The sequence below is a fragment of the Oryctolagus cuniculus genome, chromosome 9 (assembly GCF_964237555.1).
Source record: "Oryctolagus cuniculus chromosome 9, mOryCun1.1, whole genome shotgun sequence".
NCBI classification, from domain to species: domain Eukaryota; kingdom Metazoa; phylum Chordata; class Mammalia; order Lagomorpha; family Leporidae; genus Oryctolagus; species Oryctolagus cuniculus.
In genome coordinates, this window is record NC_091440.1 from 100,455,389 (window position 1) to 100,474,527 (window position 19,139).

The following is a 19,139-nucleotide window of genomic DNA, read 5'->3' on the forward strand; positions in this document are numbered from 1 at the left end:
CCCAGGGGCTCCTGGCAGGTCCTTCTCACTGTTGGCATGGCCTATAGCTGTCCACCTGTGATTTCCTCTCAAAGGATTTGCATGTTTAATAGCAAAATTAGAAAGAACAAAAAATTCCTAGAATATAGAAGGTTTTACAGAAAAAGTAGCTAGAGGAGAGAGGGGTGGAGTGGGTATAGGACAAGAAGGAAGACAAATTGTCAAGCAGATCCTTATGTATCTATATATTTTTAACATTTTTTATTTGTAAAGCACAGAGATGGAGACAGAGAGATATATAGACAGAGAGCTCTCTCTTATCCACTGGTTCACTCCTCAAAGGCTGGCAAGAGCCGTGGTTGGGGCAGGCCAAAGCCAGGAACCCAGAACTTGGGCTAGGTCTCCCACATGAGTGGAGTGGGGAGACCCAAGCACTGGGAGCATCACCTGCAGCTTCCTGGAGCGTGCATTAGCAGGAGGTTGCAATGGACAGCAGAGCCGAGATTCAAACTCAGGCACTTCAGCGTGGGCTGTTGGTGTCCAAAGAGCCGTCTTCAACTGTGTGCCAAACGCCCACCCTGGCATCATGGTTTTCTACTTGAAATTCACTTTTCCACTTGATTCACTTAACTATTAACTGTGAGCCTGGCAGGCAAGAAATCTCATTTGCCATTTGTGGATGTTAGGACTGGTGATAGAGTGTTACCCCCTCCTGCCCAGAGCTGGGTCCAGTCATCCCCGGGGTGGCCAGCTCACCTTGCCCTGGGCCAGAGGAACCTCTGTCTCTGTAATTCCTGGTCTTTGATAAGGGTATGAACCCCACAGGTCCCTTTCTGGCCTAGTCCCATCTACCAGGGATTATTCAAGCTTTGCTTCCTGTAAGTTATATTTCAAATAGCTGTAGGGCTTGGGGTTGGCTTTCTTAAAATTTCATCTCCTAAGTAAGAAGTCATTGCTCCACCCACCCTTGGAGGGTCTGAGCCTCCTGCCCTCCCAGTGGGTGTGGGAGGAGAGGCCCCCGGGCTGAGCAGTGGCAGGATGGACTTGGTAGGAGCAATGCATGTCTGGAGCTTGGCCTGGCCATGTCCATTCAGCTCCAGAGTGGAGACACGAGGCAGACACCTGGACACACAGATCTGTGGTGCGGGTGCAGCTTCACCCACACGTGGTGGCATTCAGAGCGGTGATGCCAGAGGGGAGTGCCAAGGGAGAAAGGAGCCAAGAGGTCGCAGGCAGGGGCCTCAGCATGAAGAGGGGACGCCCTGTGGTACCCAGAGCCACCACGTGTGGAAGCTGCTGCTGTCTCTGGCAGATGCCTCTGAAGAGCTGCCCAGCGTCACAGGAGGGCCCCCTGCAGCCCCACCTTGTCTGAGTTAGTCTGAATTCCGTCTCAGTGGCCAGGACCCAGAACCACCCTCCTCCTCCCCTCTAAGCTGCCTTGTTCCAAACCGGGATTGCCCCGCTCTGTGTGCCCTTCGAGGTCAGAGTGCAGCTCATGTGGCTCAGAGGAGCTTCCGGCCTTGGGTCTAAAATCCTCCGTTCCAGAAAGAGGACCAGGGTTGTATCTGAAAGTCACTGTGGCATCCAAACTGCCTCCTAGTGTCATCCCAAGTCCAAATCCATGTGGGTGCTTGGGCCCGGAGCTTGGCCCAACACTCTTCTCTCTCATTCTGGAGTTTGAAGTATTTTAGAAAAAGAAGGTGCTCAGAGGCCTGGTCCTTGCATTGGTAGACCTGGAGAGGGGCTCACGCTGAGGATTGAGAAGCTTTGCTTATGCCTGTGGCTCACCTAGAAGCACAGGTGACAGGGGACAGTTAAGCCCATGCTGTGGGCCTCCAGCTCTTTGGACAAACATGAGGGTTGGGGGGCGGGGTGGAGATGGCACTACAGGATCCTAAGCTGGGTGTTTTCAGATGGCTGGAGACAGGTGCTTCATCGTCCCCTCATTGCCTTGCTGGCTTCCCCTCAGAAAGCTCCCAGGGCCTGTGGGCATCAGCTCACGTGGTTTCCGTACGGCTCACATGGGGATGCTCCCAAGGGGAGGCGCAGGAGAGAGACCTTGGGGAAGAAGCGCGGGCACATAGATCATGTGGAGGCCAGGCCCAGAGGAGGAAAACTGAGGGATTTCCTTAGGCGTAAAGTGTCTGGTCCACCACAGTGACTAGAGCAGGAAAATAAAGCTAAGTAATGGTGGCACTGACCGTGACCTTATTGATTAGGAGCAAGGAGGGGCAGAGAGGAGGAGGAAAAAGAAAACGAGGAGAGGAGAAACAGGAAGGCATTCTAATGCCGAGTGGCCCAGTGTGCCACTCCTGAGTGCCTGGGTGTGAGTCCTGGTTCAGGCTCTACCAGTGCATTCCCTGGGGTAGCACCTGATGGCCCAAGTAGTTGGGTTTCTGGTCCAGCCCAGCCCCAGTCATTGTAGGAGTGAGAGTCTCTCTCTCCTCTCTCTCTCTCTCTCTTTCTCTTTCTCTCTCATAGTGAAAGAGAGAGACAACTGCTGTCTGATTAGAGTGTGTATCAGGCACCGTGCCAAGGACATGGTACCAGGATGAGCTTGCTGAACTCTGCTAGGGCTTACTCTCCTTATGAGGAGATGGAAGCTCTGGCAAACCTGGGGCTCAAATCCACGTGTGTGGGAGAATTGCCCCTTGCCGACCGCTGGGCCAATCTAGGCTCCGTATGGCATTGCCAAGGGGTGGGGACCGGAGGCCCTCGGTGCTCACAGGTCCTCATCCAGTGCCCTCCCAGCAAGTGACCTGGGCCAGAGCTGCTTAGCTGAGCTTCTCGATGCCTGTTGGAGCTACTGGGGTGGAGCAAGGGAGGCCACAGTGCCCTTGGAATGCCCGGGCAGAGAGCAGCAAAGGAAGCACCAGGCAGCATGCACTCCCCTTGCCCAGCGGACATCTGCAGCTTGACAGAGGGGCAGCAAGGAGTGGGAGGGAAGCATAGGAGAGAGGAATAAGGCACGGTGGCCTGGGGTCAGTTGCATGCCAAGGACAGACATATCCAGGGGCTGAGCACGAATCTGCCTTCCCCTTCAGGCCTGGAGCCTTCCACCGACAGGCACCACTCCCAGTGAGTGTCCCTCCCTGGCTACCCATGGAAATGATGAAGCAAGTCTGGCTCCTGCCCTGGCATCCAGGCCCTGAGTCAGAGAGAGCTGCTTGCTACACGGCCACCCCTCGGGGCTGAGTCAGCGCCCTCACCCGGCTCCTATCCTCAAGCCACACCCCTCACACGGGGCAGCAGGCCTGGCGCCCTCTCCGTCTGCTCCCATGGCTCCATCCGCCCCTCCCTGCCCCTGCCCCTGCCCCTGCCCCTGCCCCTGCCCCAGCAGAGAAGGGACTTGAGATGTGCTGAGGGAGGAAGCTGGGAAAATGCGGTCAGAGAGTAGATCTGTCCCAGAATGCGAGGTGGACACAATTGCAGAGCATCCGTCCCTGAAATGTGTGTTGATCGCCTACTTTGTGCCAGAGCCTCAGGATCTGCTTACAGCTGAGGCACAGAGGGCCGGGGGCAGGAAGTGGCTTGCTGGTTTCTCCAGCTTTTCCATGGCAGGGCCGGCCCAGAACTGGGCCCCGGACTCCCACGCCCGTGTGTGTAGTTAGGGGCTGCTATGTGTGCTATTGCCCGACACTGCGTGGATGGCAGTGGTGGGCGTGGCCTGAGATAGTTCCAGGGTAGATAGATGGGGTCAAGGTTGCTGGTCTCAGGGCAGATGGGTGGGTGGAGTTCACCCTTGACCTCTCCCCTCACTTCCCTTTTTGATTACTAGAACCCTCCTCTGTCGCCCTCAGAACCCCATTCCAGCTGCTTCCCAATTTGAGCACCATCCTTAACCCCTCCAAGACAGCAGATGCCACCAAGGGGTTTGATTTCAAAAGGAAGAGATTCCAACACACCAGTTCACACTGAGCTACCCCTCCAAGAAATAACTTTACCTTTAAAGAAGAGAAGGCAGTGCGTACTCTAAAGGTAACACATTCAGGGTCTCGGGTCAGATGTCAGCCGTGGGACACCTGCGTGGGGAAGGAGTTTTTGTTTTGGTGTCTTCCCACTCTGCAGCCTTCCCATCATTCTGCAAGGGCAGTTTTCTGTTCTGTTTAGAAATAAAGCAAAAGAACATTCATTCCCAGAAGGCAGACTCACATCTGATCATCGGGAGGGGTCTCCAGAACTAGGCTTCCCCAGGGAGCCGAGGCCAGCTAGGGTGGAGGGAAGAGAGCCAGGCCTGATACAGTGGCCTAGGACAGTTTCCCCAAAGTCATTGCCTTGAGCCGTGAGCTGCAGGCTTGACCCCAAAGGTCCACGGGAGCTCTTCTTCCTCGCCATCTTGTATTCTGGTTCTTAGTTCCGTTGTAGTAGATGGCCCGAGTGTCCTGACATGGCTATGGCGAGCCCAGGCTCCCCTGCCCTCTGCCTGCTGACCAGCACCGCTCCACCTGTGTTTACTCCGTTGTCTTCCCTTAGGCTCATCTTTGAGACTCCCATCCAACTCCCTCCTTTCCTATAAAAGTGACTGAAAAGGACTCATCATGACACGCCCCAGGGGTTGTCCTCAAGGCAGTGTGGCTTGCTTGTGCCAGGCTGGTGTCTGTCACTCAGTCTTTACAGCTCAGCAGGCTGCTGCTGGTGGTTTCCAGACCACTAAGGGACCTAGCAGACTCCGTGAGCTGGGAGTGAGCAGGAGGGCTGTGCCGTGGACAGGTTCAGGAAGGCCCAGGTGCCTGCCAAAGTAGGGCGGCTTCTGTCGCCTTCCTTTCCCTGTCCCGTGTAGTGCTCCTGCCCTAAGACTCACCTGTGTCTGTTCATTAGCTGTTTCTTTCCATTTTGGGTCTCTGTGCCTGCCTGCACTTGTTCTATTTGTCGTCTTATCTATCCTTCTGATCTCTCTCTCTCTCTCAGTTTGGAATTCTTTGATATTGCTAGCACTGCCAACAAGCTGATCTCACACGCTCATTCTTTGTGGGGCTTTTGTTGTTGTTCTTTTGTGTGTCTGAATGACCGGCTCGCGGTTGTCCTTCCCAGGGACAGATAGAAACATCCTGGCAGTTTTGTAGTCGGCCCTGTTTAGTGCACTTCTGGCAGGTGATAGCACCTGGGAGCCATCAGGTTGCAGGTGAATAACACAATGACTCCTGGGGCTTAAGCCGCTTCCAGCCACATGAGCTGGCGGCTGTGCTGCTCCTGATACAAGCCGGTCACAGTGGTCAGCCTTGCATTGTTCTGCACAAAAGACAGAAGGAGCAAGGGAGAGCCAGGAGCCAGCAACTCCCATGACCTGTGCCTCCCTCTGAGTCACCTTGAAGCCAAAGACCCCCTCCAGGGGAGTTCTGAAGGGGCAACACCAGAATGGGCCTGGCCCTAGAGACACAAGGGGGTGTCCCCTCCCAGCCGGAATTTTACTGAGAAACATGACGAGGGCCAGTGAGGGGCAGCTGCTCACCTCCCGGCTGTCTGCCTCACCCTCCTGTTCGCCATCCTGCCCCATCCTGGCTTTCATCCGGCCTCCCTCTGCGGAGCTCGCCCCTGCACCCACCCAGCTCCGTCTCCACACCAGCACTGCACTGCCAATTCCACTTCCAGCTGGCTCCTCACCGCTCAGGCTGCCCCCATCAGCCCTCCCACCTGAAGGCCATTGCACCCCAGGCTCTGCGTATCCCAGGTGACGTGCGCTTGCTCGCAGTGCTTCTCTCTTGGCAAGTGGGCTCCTTGTTCAACCTTCCGAGGCTTATTGTTGGAAACCTGTTTGCCTTTGGCTGTCCTGAGATTCCTTTTCCTGCCGCTGTCTCTAAGACCCAGTGTCTCCCAACTCCTCCACAAAGACGTGGCCACACTGGAGTTTCTGCACTCGCCCAGCATGTGTACACACACACACACACACACATACACTTAACCTACCCTGATGGCCCCTGGGGGGAGGCAGTGTCACACCCAGTTCTCTCCAGCTACCAGCCTGATGACTGTCCTCCCAACCTAGAGGAACTCTGGGTCTCACCAGCAGGGCACAGCCCCTCAGTCTTCCCCATCCCCACCCTCGTCCCCCCACATGACACTCTCCCGACAGAACTGGGTGCTCTGTCTCGCAGAGGAAACTGGGATGAGAGAGGAGGCAGTGAAGGCAGAGGAGTGCATCTTGGTTGGGATGCAAGGGGAGCTGGCTGGGCTGAACCTCCCGGGAGTTCGGAAGGTACTCTGTATCAGACACAGCGCCTCAAGTTCTGGACAAAAAAACAAGGGCTCCGTAGCAGGGCAGCCAGTTGGAGCCCTACCTGCTCCTGTGACACTGCTTTGATCCCGACTTCAGGGGCCCATGGAATCGCAGTGGCAGCCATTGGGTCTGGACAGCCGTCCTCTGGAGCGCTGGGAGTAGCCCTTCCTTGCAGTAAGGTCACCTTCCTTCCAAGGTCAACAGGGCAAGGGGAGTGCCATCATGGCCTGTGGTCCCTTCAGAACACGCTCTGGCTCCTCATCCCCAGAGAATCACCTGGAAGACAACTCAGCTGGGTATGCCAGCCAGCCATCTCGCACCCAGGCCCTGAATTCCTAGTCACCCTTACCTCCTAGGCATACTGGGTAAAAAGAATCATTTTTGAACAGGACGTTTGTGTATGGTCAAGAGCCATCTCTCAGCGACATTTTGGTTCTCCAGGGCAACAGTGTAATCTCACAGCTGGGAAACACATGCCAGGGATTCTGAAGCCATCCTCTTGGGAAAACCACCCCACCCCTGCCAGCCTCTGGAACTCCCTGAGTTCATCCCTCAGCACCTGCGGGTGCTCTAGAGTTAGGACCTCGGTGAAAAGTCACAGTGAGTGCACGCCAGGAGCCATGGCTCTGACCCTGAACTTCATTCAGAAAGACCGTTTTCCAGAGATGATCTCTTGTTGGCTGCCTAGTACTTTCCCTGTCGCCAGCGCCAGTTACACCAATCCAAGGAAGTCTGCATAGATACGTTGAAGTGAGGTGGCTGGTTTTGCCTTTTCTATTTGCCCTGTGCCTGTTGTCTAGAACCATAGCCAGGACTCTGACCACGCCTGACCCCCGCCTCGCACATGGAACAGGAGCTTTATTTCAGTGTATGCCAATTGCACGAACAAATTAATTGCCTCAATAGCATGACATCCTCAAAAACTGCCAGCCCCTTAGGGCACACAGCCAAGCGAGTTCTCTGACTTGTTCCCAGTTTTCTCTGAAAGAATTGACTGCTCAGAACTTTACTCCATGCTAGCATCAGGGGGAAGAGCATTTGTAGAGCATCCAGAATGTTCCAATTGGGCAAGCAGCTCTGTTGCCGCCCTTAGAGGTGGGGGTCTCTCATACAGGGAAGACCCCCAGGTTCATGGGGCTTTAGTCTTCAGGGACTCTTACCACTCCTCCTATCCCTGCAAAGTCCAGGGAGGAAGAAACTATCAACTCAAGGCCCCTAGGAGCAACTCTAAGAAAGAGTCTGAGCTTGGTGGCACAAGCACTCCAGGCTACTAATTCTGAATTTCAGTCCAAACGCAGAACAGCTGCTGCGTGGCCTCCCAAGGCCCTGTACTCGGCATTCATGGAGAGTGGCACACAAACACAGTCCCTGGCTGATTGCTCAGCTTGAGGCACCATGGGTCCTCCCAGGGCAGTCCACACCTGCAGCCGCGTCACCCAGTAGAGGTCCCCCAGGTCTGCAGGGCATCAGCAGAGCCGGGGTTCTCACAGGGCAAGGGCTGTGTCTTGGGTTTCTCTCTGTTGTCCCCAGCTAGAAATCCCTCAGTGAATGCTCTCTGGTTTGGCTATGAATGTTTTTTATTTTCAAGACCATAGTCTTGTAAACATATCCCACTAGAAAATGGAAAGTGTGTCTTAAACAGCATGGCTTAAGGCCCAAGGGCAAGTTCATCTGGGCATCTCTGGGTTCCCCCCAAGCGAGGCTCCTCGAGGAGTGGTTGATGCCTGGGCTGGGAACCCACTAGGGATCCCAGAGAGCCCTCCTCCCTCCTCTCCACTGCCCTCCTGGCCTCTTGTCTCCTGTTACAGGGACTTACCAAAGAATCATTAAGTAAATACCTATTACTGGAATAATAAAATGCAACCAAGAGGATTAGAACAGACTGAAAACTAAATATTCACATAATAAATGATTTAAATAGATGAAATCTTAAATGGGAGCCACGAGATATTAAAAAGCAACAAGGGAAAAGTGAAGAGAACTTGTTAAAAATCCCAAATGCAGCGTACTGCAGAAGTAAAGTGAAAGTGTTCCCGTTTTCAGTTGGGCCGGGTGAGCCGAGTGGGTGCTCTGATTGGCCGCAGTCTGTCTGATTCAGGATGGCACGTGCCCAGGAGTCTTAGAAATCAGGGGTGGCTGTGATGGTTTTCAGGGTGGATCTGTGCCTAATACCCTGGCACTGTGTGTAGTACCGACAACCCCGCCTCGGCCGCCACCTGAAGCTTGAGTGACAGAGCTGCTTAGCCACTGACATCAGCCAGAGGGACAGGAAGGAGCCAGAGGAGACCGCAGGGCGACTGTCACCCAACCGCAGAAAAGGGGGTTCAGTGCTTTGACAAGACGCTTCCCGTGTGCGTGTGTGCATGTGTGTCCACGTGTGTCTGTTCCTGTGTTCAGCCTCAGCCCCGAGCCAGATGCGAGCGGCCGCCGCCCTCCAGGCCTGTGCAGCTGGTCTAGCGGGTATTCTGTACATGACAAGAGGAGTGTCCCTTTTCTTCTGTCCCCCACCTCACGCTGTGATCCGCCATTTCCAAAATAGGGCCCCAAACAGCTTTGGGAAACAAAAAGTTTGCTGAGAAGTCTGTGGCCAAAGAAGCATTCAGGCTGCAAGCACAAGTCTAGTTATGCACATTTTCTTCCTTCCGAAATCCATCACGCAGTTCCCTTGGTTGTGACCTAGAGAAACAAGAGCAGCTGTTTGGAGGTAGAGGATGCAAGCAAGCTCCTAACAGCTCAGAGGGTCAAGATGAGTCAGGGGCTGTGCTCCATGTGCTGGGCCCCCAACAATTAGGGCATCTTCCAGATACAGGCTCAAGGGACTGGCTGAGAGTTTACCCTCCTGAGGCCCGTGCCCTTAGCTCCTGCCCCCAAGTGAGGTCAGCACTCAGACCCATGACAACAGCCTCTTGGAGTGTTGATAACCATACCCCAAACTGTGTGCAGGGCGCCCAGGTTTTTAAAAAAAGTCATCACACATTCACTATTTCATGCCAGTAGCCAAGAGTGTGTGTACCTGTCAACTAGGAGCCAAGTGAGACCATCTCCTCTCTAAGCCTAAGCTTTAAGATCCAGACCCTGCTAAGGAGGACATTGGAAGCCACTTCTTTGGGTTCTCTGTGACCAGGAGGCTTCAGTCTGCCCCTGAACCTGAGGGTCGCCACCCTTGAGTTCCTTTGTGTGGCTGTGTGTGCACAGAGGTGGTCCTCAGCATCAGCAGGGTCTTCATCTTTCAGCTGGCAATGCTTGGGGTAAGGTCAAGTGCAGGGAGCATAAACCCTCCAAGGTCATCGTAGAACCTGTGGCTAACTAGGGAGCAACACTTCCAACCACAAACTCTGGAAGACCTTGGAAGCTCGTCTGTAACAGGGGCGAGTGATTTAATTCATCTCCAGAGATGCCCACAGGTAGGAGAAAGCTGGCTGTGAGGCCTGGTGACACAGAGCCCCAGCCGTGGTGACGTCCCTGCCAGGCCCATGCTTCTGTGTCCTGTCACTTGCTCCTCTGGCCCTCTCCTGCCACTGTGTTACTCCTGTGTTAGCGAGACCTAGAGTGCTGGGCGTCTTCATCGGGACTCATTACAGCTTATCTCTGTCTGCCTTTCTTTAAAGCCAGCTGAACATACCCAATGCTCTCCCTCTATGGTAAGACTGACCCTCCAGACCATGCTCCCAGCTTCCGTGGCCCCCGAACACCCCCACTCTTACCCACCCCAGCCTCAGAGACTCTTGGAGCCCAGCCTGGCTCCCCATGCATGTAGCCACCGTGGCTGTCGTGTGCCTTGCCTGCCTGTCTCGTGTGAGCTGTGAAAATGCTGTTCGTGTCTTGGTTGTCTTTGAACCCTCCCAAGCTCCCTTGGGGCGGTGTCTCTGTGACTAGCTAATGAACCACTGGGAGAGAATGGACCTGGGGGCCATTTCCTGTTAAACATCCCAAAGAATCTGCCTCCAGCCTTTATCTGATGTGGGAGATTTGCAGAGGGCACCCGGGAGAGCCTTGGTAGGGAAGGGGAGGGAAAAGAGATCACCTAGCCAGGAGATGGACAGATGATAGCTTAATCAGCATCTGAGACCAGCAGCCTCCCAGGTGCCCTGTGGTGACGGCCACCAGGAAAGTTTCAGTCACCCCAGCCACATTACTGCTTGCATTTTTCTAAATTCCAAGTTCATACCAATTAGGCTGTGCCCAGTGTTGTGCAGCAGGCAGGAAGCACAGAAACACACTCAGTTGATGGGACCACTCCTGATGTCGGAGCCTAGAATGCACTCTGGCTCCAGTGACAGAGGTGCCACTCAGGTGACCTTCAAGTCTCCTTGGAGCAGCCTCCTCCAAAGCAGCTACCATCACACATTTCTCATCAGGCCTTTAGAAGGTCCAGGGGGTCGCTTCCCTAAGCCCCAAAGGTCGAGAGGTGAGATTCGGTGAGTGTGTGGTATGCCCCAGTGCAGCCCTTCCTAGGCAGGCCAAAAGGCTGCAGGGAAAGCTGCCCCCTGGCTTCTGAACCCAGCGCACAGGGGCTGCCCTGGGGACCCGCTTGTCCATCAAATGGCGAGCTGGCCGCGCTCCTTCTGGGGCAGTGTCAGGAGCTGCAGCCGCTGGGGAGCTTGGAGTTACAGAGTGGCGCTCTCACTGCAAGCCAGGCTTTTGTCCATGGTGACTTCTAACTCAGCAGATCCAACGGTCTCAGCGGCGCCCTGGACTCAAACTTGCGACTCCCATGGCTGAAGTTGCCCGCTGAAGCCTGTTCTTTTCCGTCAGATCCTTTCCTGACCCTGGTGGAACTGACACCTGCGTTCCAACAGCCTGAGCCTTCTCCATATGCTCTTGTCGGGGGACACAGGCTCCTTTTAAGGGGAGAAGACAGAATTGCGTGCAGAAATCACCTGCCACAGGTGATAGAAATACGGAGAGAAGGCGCTTTGTTCGGAGACCTCAAAATACACAGGCAGGCTCGGGCCCCGGGACAGAGCAAGGGCCGTTGCCTGCTCCCTCTGTAGTCCCTGTGGCAGACCAGCTGGCTGTCCCCAAACACCTGCAGCTCTCTCTGGCCCTGTCTTGCAGGGGACGGGAGCCCGCTCAGGTTTTGAAATATGAGGGTCTTTACCTAAGCTCATGGGAAGCGTGCATTATGAAAAAAATGGGCATCAATTTCAAAATTGCACCAAAATGAGCTTTCAGTCTCACATTTCTGTGGACGTTTCAAAGCTCCCCATATAGCAAAGGGTTTGACTCCTCTCTTGGAACACCAGGCAAGGGCCCTGGCCTGGCTTCCCTGGTGGCCTCCAGCCCTGCCGACCTAGGAGAGCTGCCTCTGAATTTTCTGGCCTCCTTCGTGGGTCCCTGCCCTGAACAGGAGAGAGAGGAATGGTCTCAGAGGCTGTGCAGGTATGTCAGTGACAGTGACAACAGGTGGCCAGGACAGGGTGCAAAGGCCCATGGGATCCGGCCTCCAGTGTTTTAGTGCTTAGTGGGGTTTTCAGGGGTGTAGCCAAGGTGGGGCTATTGTCAGGGAAGGAAGGGTGGACCTAAAAATAATGAAAACTAAAGCAAGAGGAAAAGGGAAGTGAGACGCAAGAGGGCCAGAGTGCTTCCAATAATGTGGGAAGCACAGGGTGGGAACAGGCAGGGGCACCTCCAAGGATCCATTCTCTCCCGGTGGGTGCCAGCAGGGCTGGGTGAGCTGCACTAGCTCCAGGGAAAGGACCAGTGGCTCCATCACGGGTTTCTGCCTGGCCGGCCGGTGTGGACAGGGGTGGGGGTGGGGGTTGATCCATGGTGTGCTCAGGTCTGGAGGCAGAGTTTGACAGTGTGGCCAGTCCTGCCCCAGAGTCCTGATCAAGCTAGTGCCCAAGCCCCCGGGCTCCTTCAGGTCCAGCCGCTGAGGGTGGGTTTTGGCCAGCAGACCCAGGACAGCCTGCACCTTACAGTCCCACTTCCTCTTGCCTCGGCTTTAGTGCCTTCAGGACTCCACTGAGGAGTGGAGCTCTGAGCCACACCCCTGCGCCCTTGACGAGGGACTGCCTCCCTTCCTCCCCTGCCCTCTGCCCCAACCCTGAAGGATCCTGTGCAGCCTGCAGGTGGATAGAAGGGCAGGAGTCCCGGAGAAAGGCAAGGGCCAGAGACCAGGCCTCTGCCCAGCTCCAAGCCACTCCCCGCCCCTCCTGACCCCGGAGCCACTGGAGGCAGGGGACCCAGAGAAGGCTGAAGCTCCAAGCAGCTGGGAAGTGAGGACACTTCAGCCGGTAGCATATCAGGCCCCCCAAAAGTAGTCATCCCCACTGCCTGCCTCCTGGCAGAGCCCAGTCCTCCTCAAGTGCAGGACCCTCAGCAGAACTAGATGGGCCAGGCTGGGGTGCTCCTTGGCACCACGCAGACTCTGGGCCTCAGAGATTCTAAAGCATCTGGAAGTTCCTGATGGAATTTCCTGGGCCCCTTCAGGGAGCCCAGAACCAGGTATTAAAGGGAAGAGGGTGACGGGAAAGCCAGGGCTGTGAGCATGGGGGCGTGGGCACAGCCTGGCTCTGCAGAGACCGTGCTGTGCTGGGCTGTCCACCCGGCCAAGGTGGTTGTCTGGGCCTCCGAGGCTGCAGACAGGAGCCAAGGAGTCTCGTGCAGCTGAGCCCTCCCTGCCCTGCCTGCCCCACCCAAGGGCCGTGTCTCGGAGTGGGCCCACCCCCTCCTGCCCCGCCCCCTCGCTGTGTTAACTGCACCTGTTGCCGATGGATTCCAGAACGCAGAGGAGAACTCCCGCATCTCCATCACCTTCTTCCGCCTGTTCCGGGTCATGCGCCTGGTCAAGCTGCTGAGCCGCGGGGAGGGCATCCGGACGCTGCTGTGGACCTTCATCAAGTCCTTCCAGGTAGCTGTGCCGCCTGCCCACGCCCGGCCTGCCTGCCGGGGGCCCGCTCTCAGCAACGGCCCCGGGAGCAGAGAGCTGCAGGCCCTGGACCATCCTCACGGCGCCACTCATAGCCACATGGCAACACCTTGCTTTCTGCAGTAAGGGGCCCAGAGTAGCTCTGGGATTTTCAAAAGCAGGCTCCTGGAGCCCTCAGATCCACCCCCACCTAACCCAGAGTCAGTGTCTTTCTTTGTAGTTATTTTCTGGACAAAGGGGTTTGTGGCATGAAACAAATTTGAAGAACAGAGGCCCATATCATCTGCTAAGCTCCCTGGTCCCCTCCAACTCTGGCATTTTTCCAATCTGGCCGTCACCTTCCTCCCAATGGGCATTTCTGCTGCCTGCTCCTGCGTCTCTGACTACCCAGGTTCTCACCATCCTGTTGTCACCCAACTTGGGGAGAGTGGTCCCTGCGTATGGGCACAGGATTGCCTAACTGCATGGTTCATTCCCTTTGCTCAGTCCTCATTTTCCATCTGTAAAAACAGAATAATGATCGCTCCTGGCCAGCTCGAAGGAGAGTTATGTAAGTCTGAAGTTAAAGAGAAGCAAAGCTGTTAGGTCACTTGAATTCCTGGAAGATGAGTGTACAAACCTCTAAATCTGGCTCCTTGCCTCCCTGGCTTGGTGCCACAGGAGGGTTTCTCTCCATCCAGGGACATGCCGCTCAGGCTTTCCAAGCAGTGGCGGACTGACCAGCAGTGTCCTCTGCTCTGGCAGGCAGGCCTGGGGGTGGTGCTGGTGCGGTGGATGCAGCCAGGGGGCAGGTGCTCTGCCACCAGGTGCCTGCCTGCTTTGGAGGCCCTCCCCAGAGCCCTCTAGGCACCAGCAGTCAAAGCCCTCAGCCAGGCCACACCCCTTACAGCCAGACCCCCTCCAGGCGTGCTGTCAGACCCTCCAAGATAATCAGCCAGTAGCTCCCCAGCCCAGTGCCTCTAGAGGCTGACAGCTGTGAGTGGCTAAACAGCATCTCCCCACCCCCAGTATTTCCCTGGGCTGGGAAGAGGCAGTAGATAGGGGGTGGCCAAAAGGAAGCGACTAGAATGTGGAGTAGGAATGTCAATGAGACAAGAAAGCATCGTGTGGGCTCACAGTGCCACCTAGTGGTCCTGGGCAGCTGGCTAAGCAAGGGGCTTGAGTTGGATGCTCACACATAAAGGGTACTGAGGCGCCCTACACCTCTCTCCAGAAGTGGCGGGGAGACGAAATCGTCTGAGCTACTGGGCAGATCATATGTTGAGTTGAAGAAATGTGTGGAACCCCCACTCTGTGCAAGACATTGCACCACACGCTTCATATGCTTTATTTTTTTAAAGATTTATTTTATTTATTTGAAAGAGTTATAGAGAGAGGTAGAGCCAGAGAGAGAGGTCTTCCATTCTCCTGGTTCACTCCCCAAATGACTTCAATAGCCAGGGCTGAGCTGATCCGAAGCCAGGAGCCAGGAGCTTCTTCTGGGTCTCCTACATGGGTGCATGAGCCAAAGGACCTGGGCCATCTTCTACTGCTTTCCCAGGCCATAACAGAGAGCTGGATAGGAAGTGGAGCTGCCGGGACACGAACCTGCGTCCATATGGGATGCCGGTGCTGCAGGCTGGCACTTTAACCCACAGCGCCACAGCACCGGCCCCTTCATATGCTTTAAAGCATATGGAGGAAAAATTACACACCACACAACTCCTGAGAGGTAATTATTGCTATTCCCATTCTTCAGATGAGGAAACTGAGGCTGAGAGAGGTTAAGCAACAGGCACAAGCTACAGAGTGGCAGAAAAAGTTGGCGTCAAGATCTTCCTTCACACTTATTCGTTATTCCGTGTTCTTACTACAATAGTAATACCTGTTCACCACAACTGGTGGAGCAACAGTAAGCCACTCCCTGTGTCCCCACCGTGAGCAGTGTTCAGCCCCCACCGCTTTCTCCTTGCTGTACGTCCATCGGGTCGGAGGCAGCCTTGCTCATCTCCGTTGGTTTACTATGGTGGGATCACGCCGTATCTGTCACTCTGCGCCTCCTTTTCCTGGCCCACCACACTGCTGCTCAGCGGGTTAAATCTGAGCTGAAGTGAGAAGTCAGTGCCCATTCCCAAGGCCTCCTCCCAGTGCCCGTACGTGGGTGCCATGCTGGCCGCAGGCAGCGGCTGCTGGCTGCAGAGATGGGCGCGGTGCTGCTGAGCAGGGACCCGGCCGGCCTCCCGTGCCGCCTCACCACGGTCACGTCTGCTTCCTTCCAGGCCCTGCCCTATGTGGCTCTTCTGATCGTAATGCTGTTCTTCATCTATGCTGTGATCGGGATGCAGGTAGGCAGGGCCACCCGCTGCTGGCCCCAGGGCCGCCTCCTTGTCTTCCAGTTTCCGGCACCACCTCCCTGCCCTTCCTCCTCTGCCCCTCACTCTTGCTGGCTGAGTTCCCCAAGATGGGTCTCCTCTAGGTAGAGGGGTGGCTGGTCAGTTATGGGCTATGTGCAGAGAGCTTCCTTCCCATGGCCCCAGGCCTGGGTTCTGCCCTTGGTACAGGAAATTACTCCTGAATTAGACCCAGCCTTTTCTCAAGAAACAGCGGGAAGGGTGTGCCTGACCAGATGCCCTACTCTGGCCAGGTCTGGTGGCCCTGAGGGTGACTGCCTACCAGTGCTGCTCAGTGCAGGCCGGCGACTGGGAGGGCCAGAAGGCAGGCCTGTCCCACCAAATGTGTTGCAGTTTTTTGGGGGTCTTCCCTTCTTCCCTCGCAGACTCCCCTTGCACCTTCTCCTGCCCCACACCCAGAGCTCCCAGCCTCTCTCCAGGTCTCTGGCTGGGTCCCCAAGGTCAGACACAGGAGGACCTCCCTCTGCCCACCCCCACAGCTTTGAGCTTTCCCTCCATAGCTCCTTCTGCGTGCTCAGTGCAGAAGGACCCAAGGGCTCATGGGCCAACGCCTTTTGAGATCACCCTGATACCTGACAAAGAGTGGCTGTTTCTAAGGTGAGTGTCGCTTTCACAAAAAGATCAGGGAGAGAGGAGACCTTGGGTTTCAGAAATGAAATGAGGTTGCCTAAGCCCTGGATCACACATTCTGTATCACCCCAAAGCCAAGAGCTCAAGCTGGAAGAGTACATGGACATACCGAGCTGACACAGCAGAGGGCAGAAGGCAGTGAACCCCAGGAGCTGCCCAGAAGGAGGGTCCCCTTCTAAGCAGCCCCAGCTCACCTTGGGGTGCAGGGACCTTTCCTGAGGGTCAAAGACACTGCTCCTCTTTCCCTTGTGCAGGGGAAGGAATTGGGATCAGAGTCTGGGTGGGCAGCAGATGCCTACCAGGTTGCAGCGTGAGATCGTTTGCCTTGTATGTCAGCCAGTCCCAGAGACACCTGTATCCCCCAAAGAAACCACTGACCGGACCCACAGTTGGATGTTAGGACCCTCCGTCTGGCCGCAGGTCACCCAGTACCTCTTCCTTCCCCCCATCAGGTGTTTGGGAAAATCGCCCTGAACGACACCACGGAGATCAACCGGAACAACAACTTCCAGACCTTCCCCCAAGCTGTGCTGCTCCTCTTCAGGTGGGTCTCCAGGACACATGCACACACTCACACTTGCATGATGCAGCCTGGGCGGAGAAGCAGGGCGCCGTCTCCCCGTTTGCAAGCCTCCCCTCTGTTATTCGACGTGACTTTCCCTCTGTGACATACCTGCTGGCCACCACTGAAACCCCTTTGGAGACCAAAAAGTCAAACCCTAAAAACACACTGGCTGGGAATCTGTATGGGCTCAAGGCCAGGCCTGCCACACACTGGCTTTCTGACCTTCAGCAAGATACGGAATCTCTGGTCTCAGTTTCCTTGCTAGATAAACACGGAGGTAGAGCCATTGGCCAGTGCCTGCCGGTTGCTGTGCGCTGAGTTTTATCTCCACGTGAGCCAGCCTCAGGTTGTGCCGTCCACCCCAGGTCTGTCCCCGAGGAACCCAGATGCAGAAATCCTCAGCAGAATGCCATCACCTTAGAAGGCTCGTTTATCACAGACAAGCAGCGTCTGAACTTGGGGTGCAAGGATGGTTCCACACACACAGATCAGTAAAGGTGATGGCAGCACAGTAAGACTGAAGGGCAGAAGCCATGTGAGCATCTCATAGGCGCAGAAAAGCATTTGATGAAATTCAGCATCTTTTCATGATAAAAGCCCTTGGCAACTGAGGCAGAGGAGGAATGCTCTTCAGCACAATAAAAGCCACCCGTGGCCAACCCAGAGCAGACAGCAGACCCAGCGGAGAGTTCAAAGGTTTTCTTAGAAGATCAGGAGCTGTATAAGCATGGCCATTCTCACTGTTTTTTCTTTTTTAAGATTTGTTTATTTATTTGAAAGAGTTAGAGAGAGAGCGAGAGTGAGAGTGAGAGAGATCTTCCATCTGCTAGTTCACTCCCCAAATAGCTTCAACGTCCTGAGCTGGGCCAGTCCAAAGCCAGAAGCTTCTTCCAGATCTCTCACATGGATGCAGGGGCCCAAGCACTTGGGTGCATTAGCAGGGAGCTGGGTTGGAAGCAGAGCGGTAGAGACTCCAACTGGCACCCATATGGGATGTTGGCGCTGCAGGTGGCAGCTTTACCAGGTACATCACAATGCCAGCCCCCATTCTCACTTACTGTTTCTATGCAACACAGGACTGGAAGTTCTAGTCAGAGCAATTAGACAAGTAAAAGAAATAAAAGGCCTCCAAACAGGGAAGGAGGAAGAGAAATTACCTCTGCAGTTCTATGGTTTTATATGTAGAAAACTTTAAGACTCCATTAAGACATAGGTAGAACTGACACATGAATTCAGTAAAGTTATAGGATACAAAATCAACACAAAAAATAGTAACATTTATTTACACTAACAAGGAACAATCTGGAAAAGAAATTAAAATTAATATCATTCACAGTAACATAAAAATACTTAGAAGTAAGCTTAGCCAAGAAGGTGAAATATCCATATACAGAAAACTATAAAACATTAATGAAAGAAATGTTGACAACACAAAGAAATAGAGAAGTATGCCATGTTTATGGATTGAAGAGTTAATATTGTTAAAGTGTCCATACTACCCAAAGTTTTCTGCAGATTTGGTGGAATTCCTATCAAAATTCCAGTGGCATCTTTCACTGAAATAGAAAGGGAATACTAAAATTCATATGGAACCACATAAGACCCCCAAATAGTTAAAACAATCATGAGAAAGAAAAGAAAATTGGAAGTATGATGCTACCCTCAAAATTAGTAACCAAAATGGCATGGTCACTACATAAAAACAGACACAACTGACGTAACATATTAGATTCCAGAAACAAACCCATGCATTTCATCCACTGAGGTTCAACGAAGGAACAAAGAACACACATGGGAGCAGGAGTTTGGCACAGTGGTTGAAACACCGTTGGGATGTACAGCAGCCCACATCACAGTGTCCAGACTGAGTTCTCATTCCAGCCTCCCGTTAACATACATCCTGGGAAGCAGCAAGTGAGGACCCAAGTGTTTGTGTCCCTGCCACCCTGTGGGAGACCTGGTTTGACTTCCTGGCTTCTCGCTTCAGCCTGTCCCAGCCCTGGCTACCACAGGCATTTTGGGAGTGAATCAGCAGATGGGAGCCACCCCAATTAATAAAATTAAATATAGTTTCTGTTTAAAAAAAATAGAGAGAAAATGAGGGAGGGAGGGAAAGAGAGTGGAAGGGAGGCAGCAGGCAGGCGGGCAGACAGGCGGGTGGGCTGGTGCTGTGGAGTAGCCGGTAAAACCATTGCCTGCAGAGCCAGCATCCCATATGGGCGCCGATTCGAGCCTCAGCTGCTCCACTTCCAATCCAGCTCTCTCCTATGGCCTGGAATAGCAGTAGAAGATGGCCCAAGTCCTTGGGCCCCTGCACTCGCATGGGAGACCTGGAAGAAGCTCCTGGCTTCGGATTGGTGCAGCTTCAGCTGTTGCTGCCAACTGGGAAATGAACCAGCAGATGGAAGACCTCTCTCTCTCTCTCTGCCTCTCCTTCTCTCTCTGTGTAACTCTGACTTTCAAATAAATAAATAAATATTTTTTTTA

At 54.4% G+C, this 19,139-nt stretch overlaps 1 protein-coding gene across 30 annotated transcripts in view; it reads left to right on the plus strand.

The window, feature by feature from the left end:
• CACNA1C (calcium voltage-gated channel subunit alpha1 C) overlaps window positions 1-19,139 on the plus strand; it is a 739,977-nt gene that overhangs the window by 689,127 nt on the left and 31,711 nt on the right. For 25 of the 30 annotated variants that reach the window (NM_001136522.1, XM_051849894.2, XM_051849901.2 and 22 more), the window contains 4 exon segments: window positions 9,802-9,834; window positions 12,921-13,049; window positions 15,326-15,391; window positions 16,540-16,631. In NM_001136522.1, the coding sequence (NP_001129994.1) occupies window positions 9,802-9,834; window positions 12,921-13,049; window positions 15,326-15,391; window positions 16,540-16,631 (320 nt within the window). 30 annotated transcript variants of the gene reach the window in all.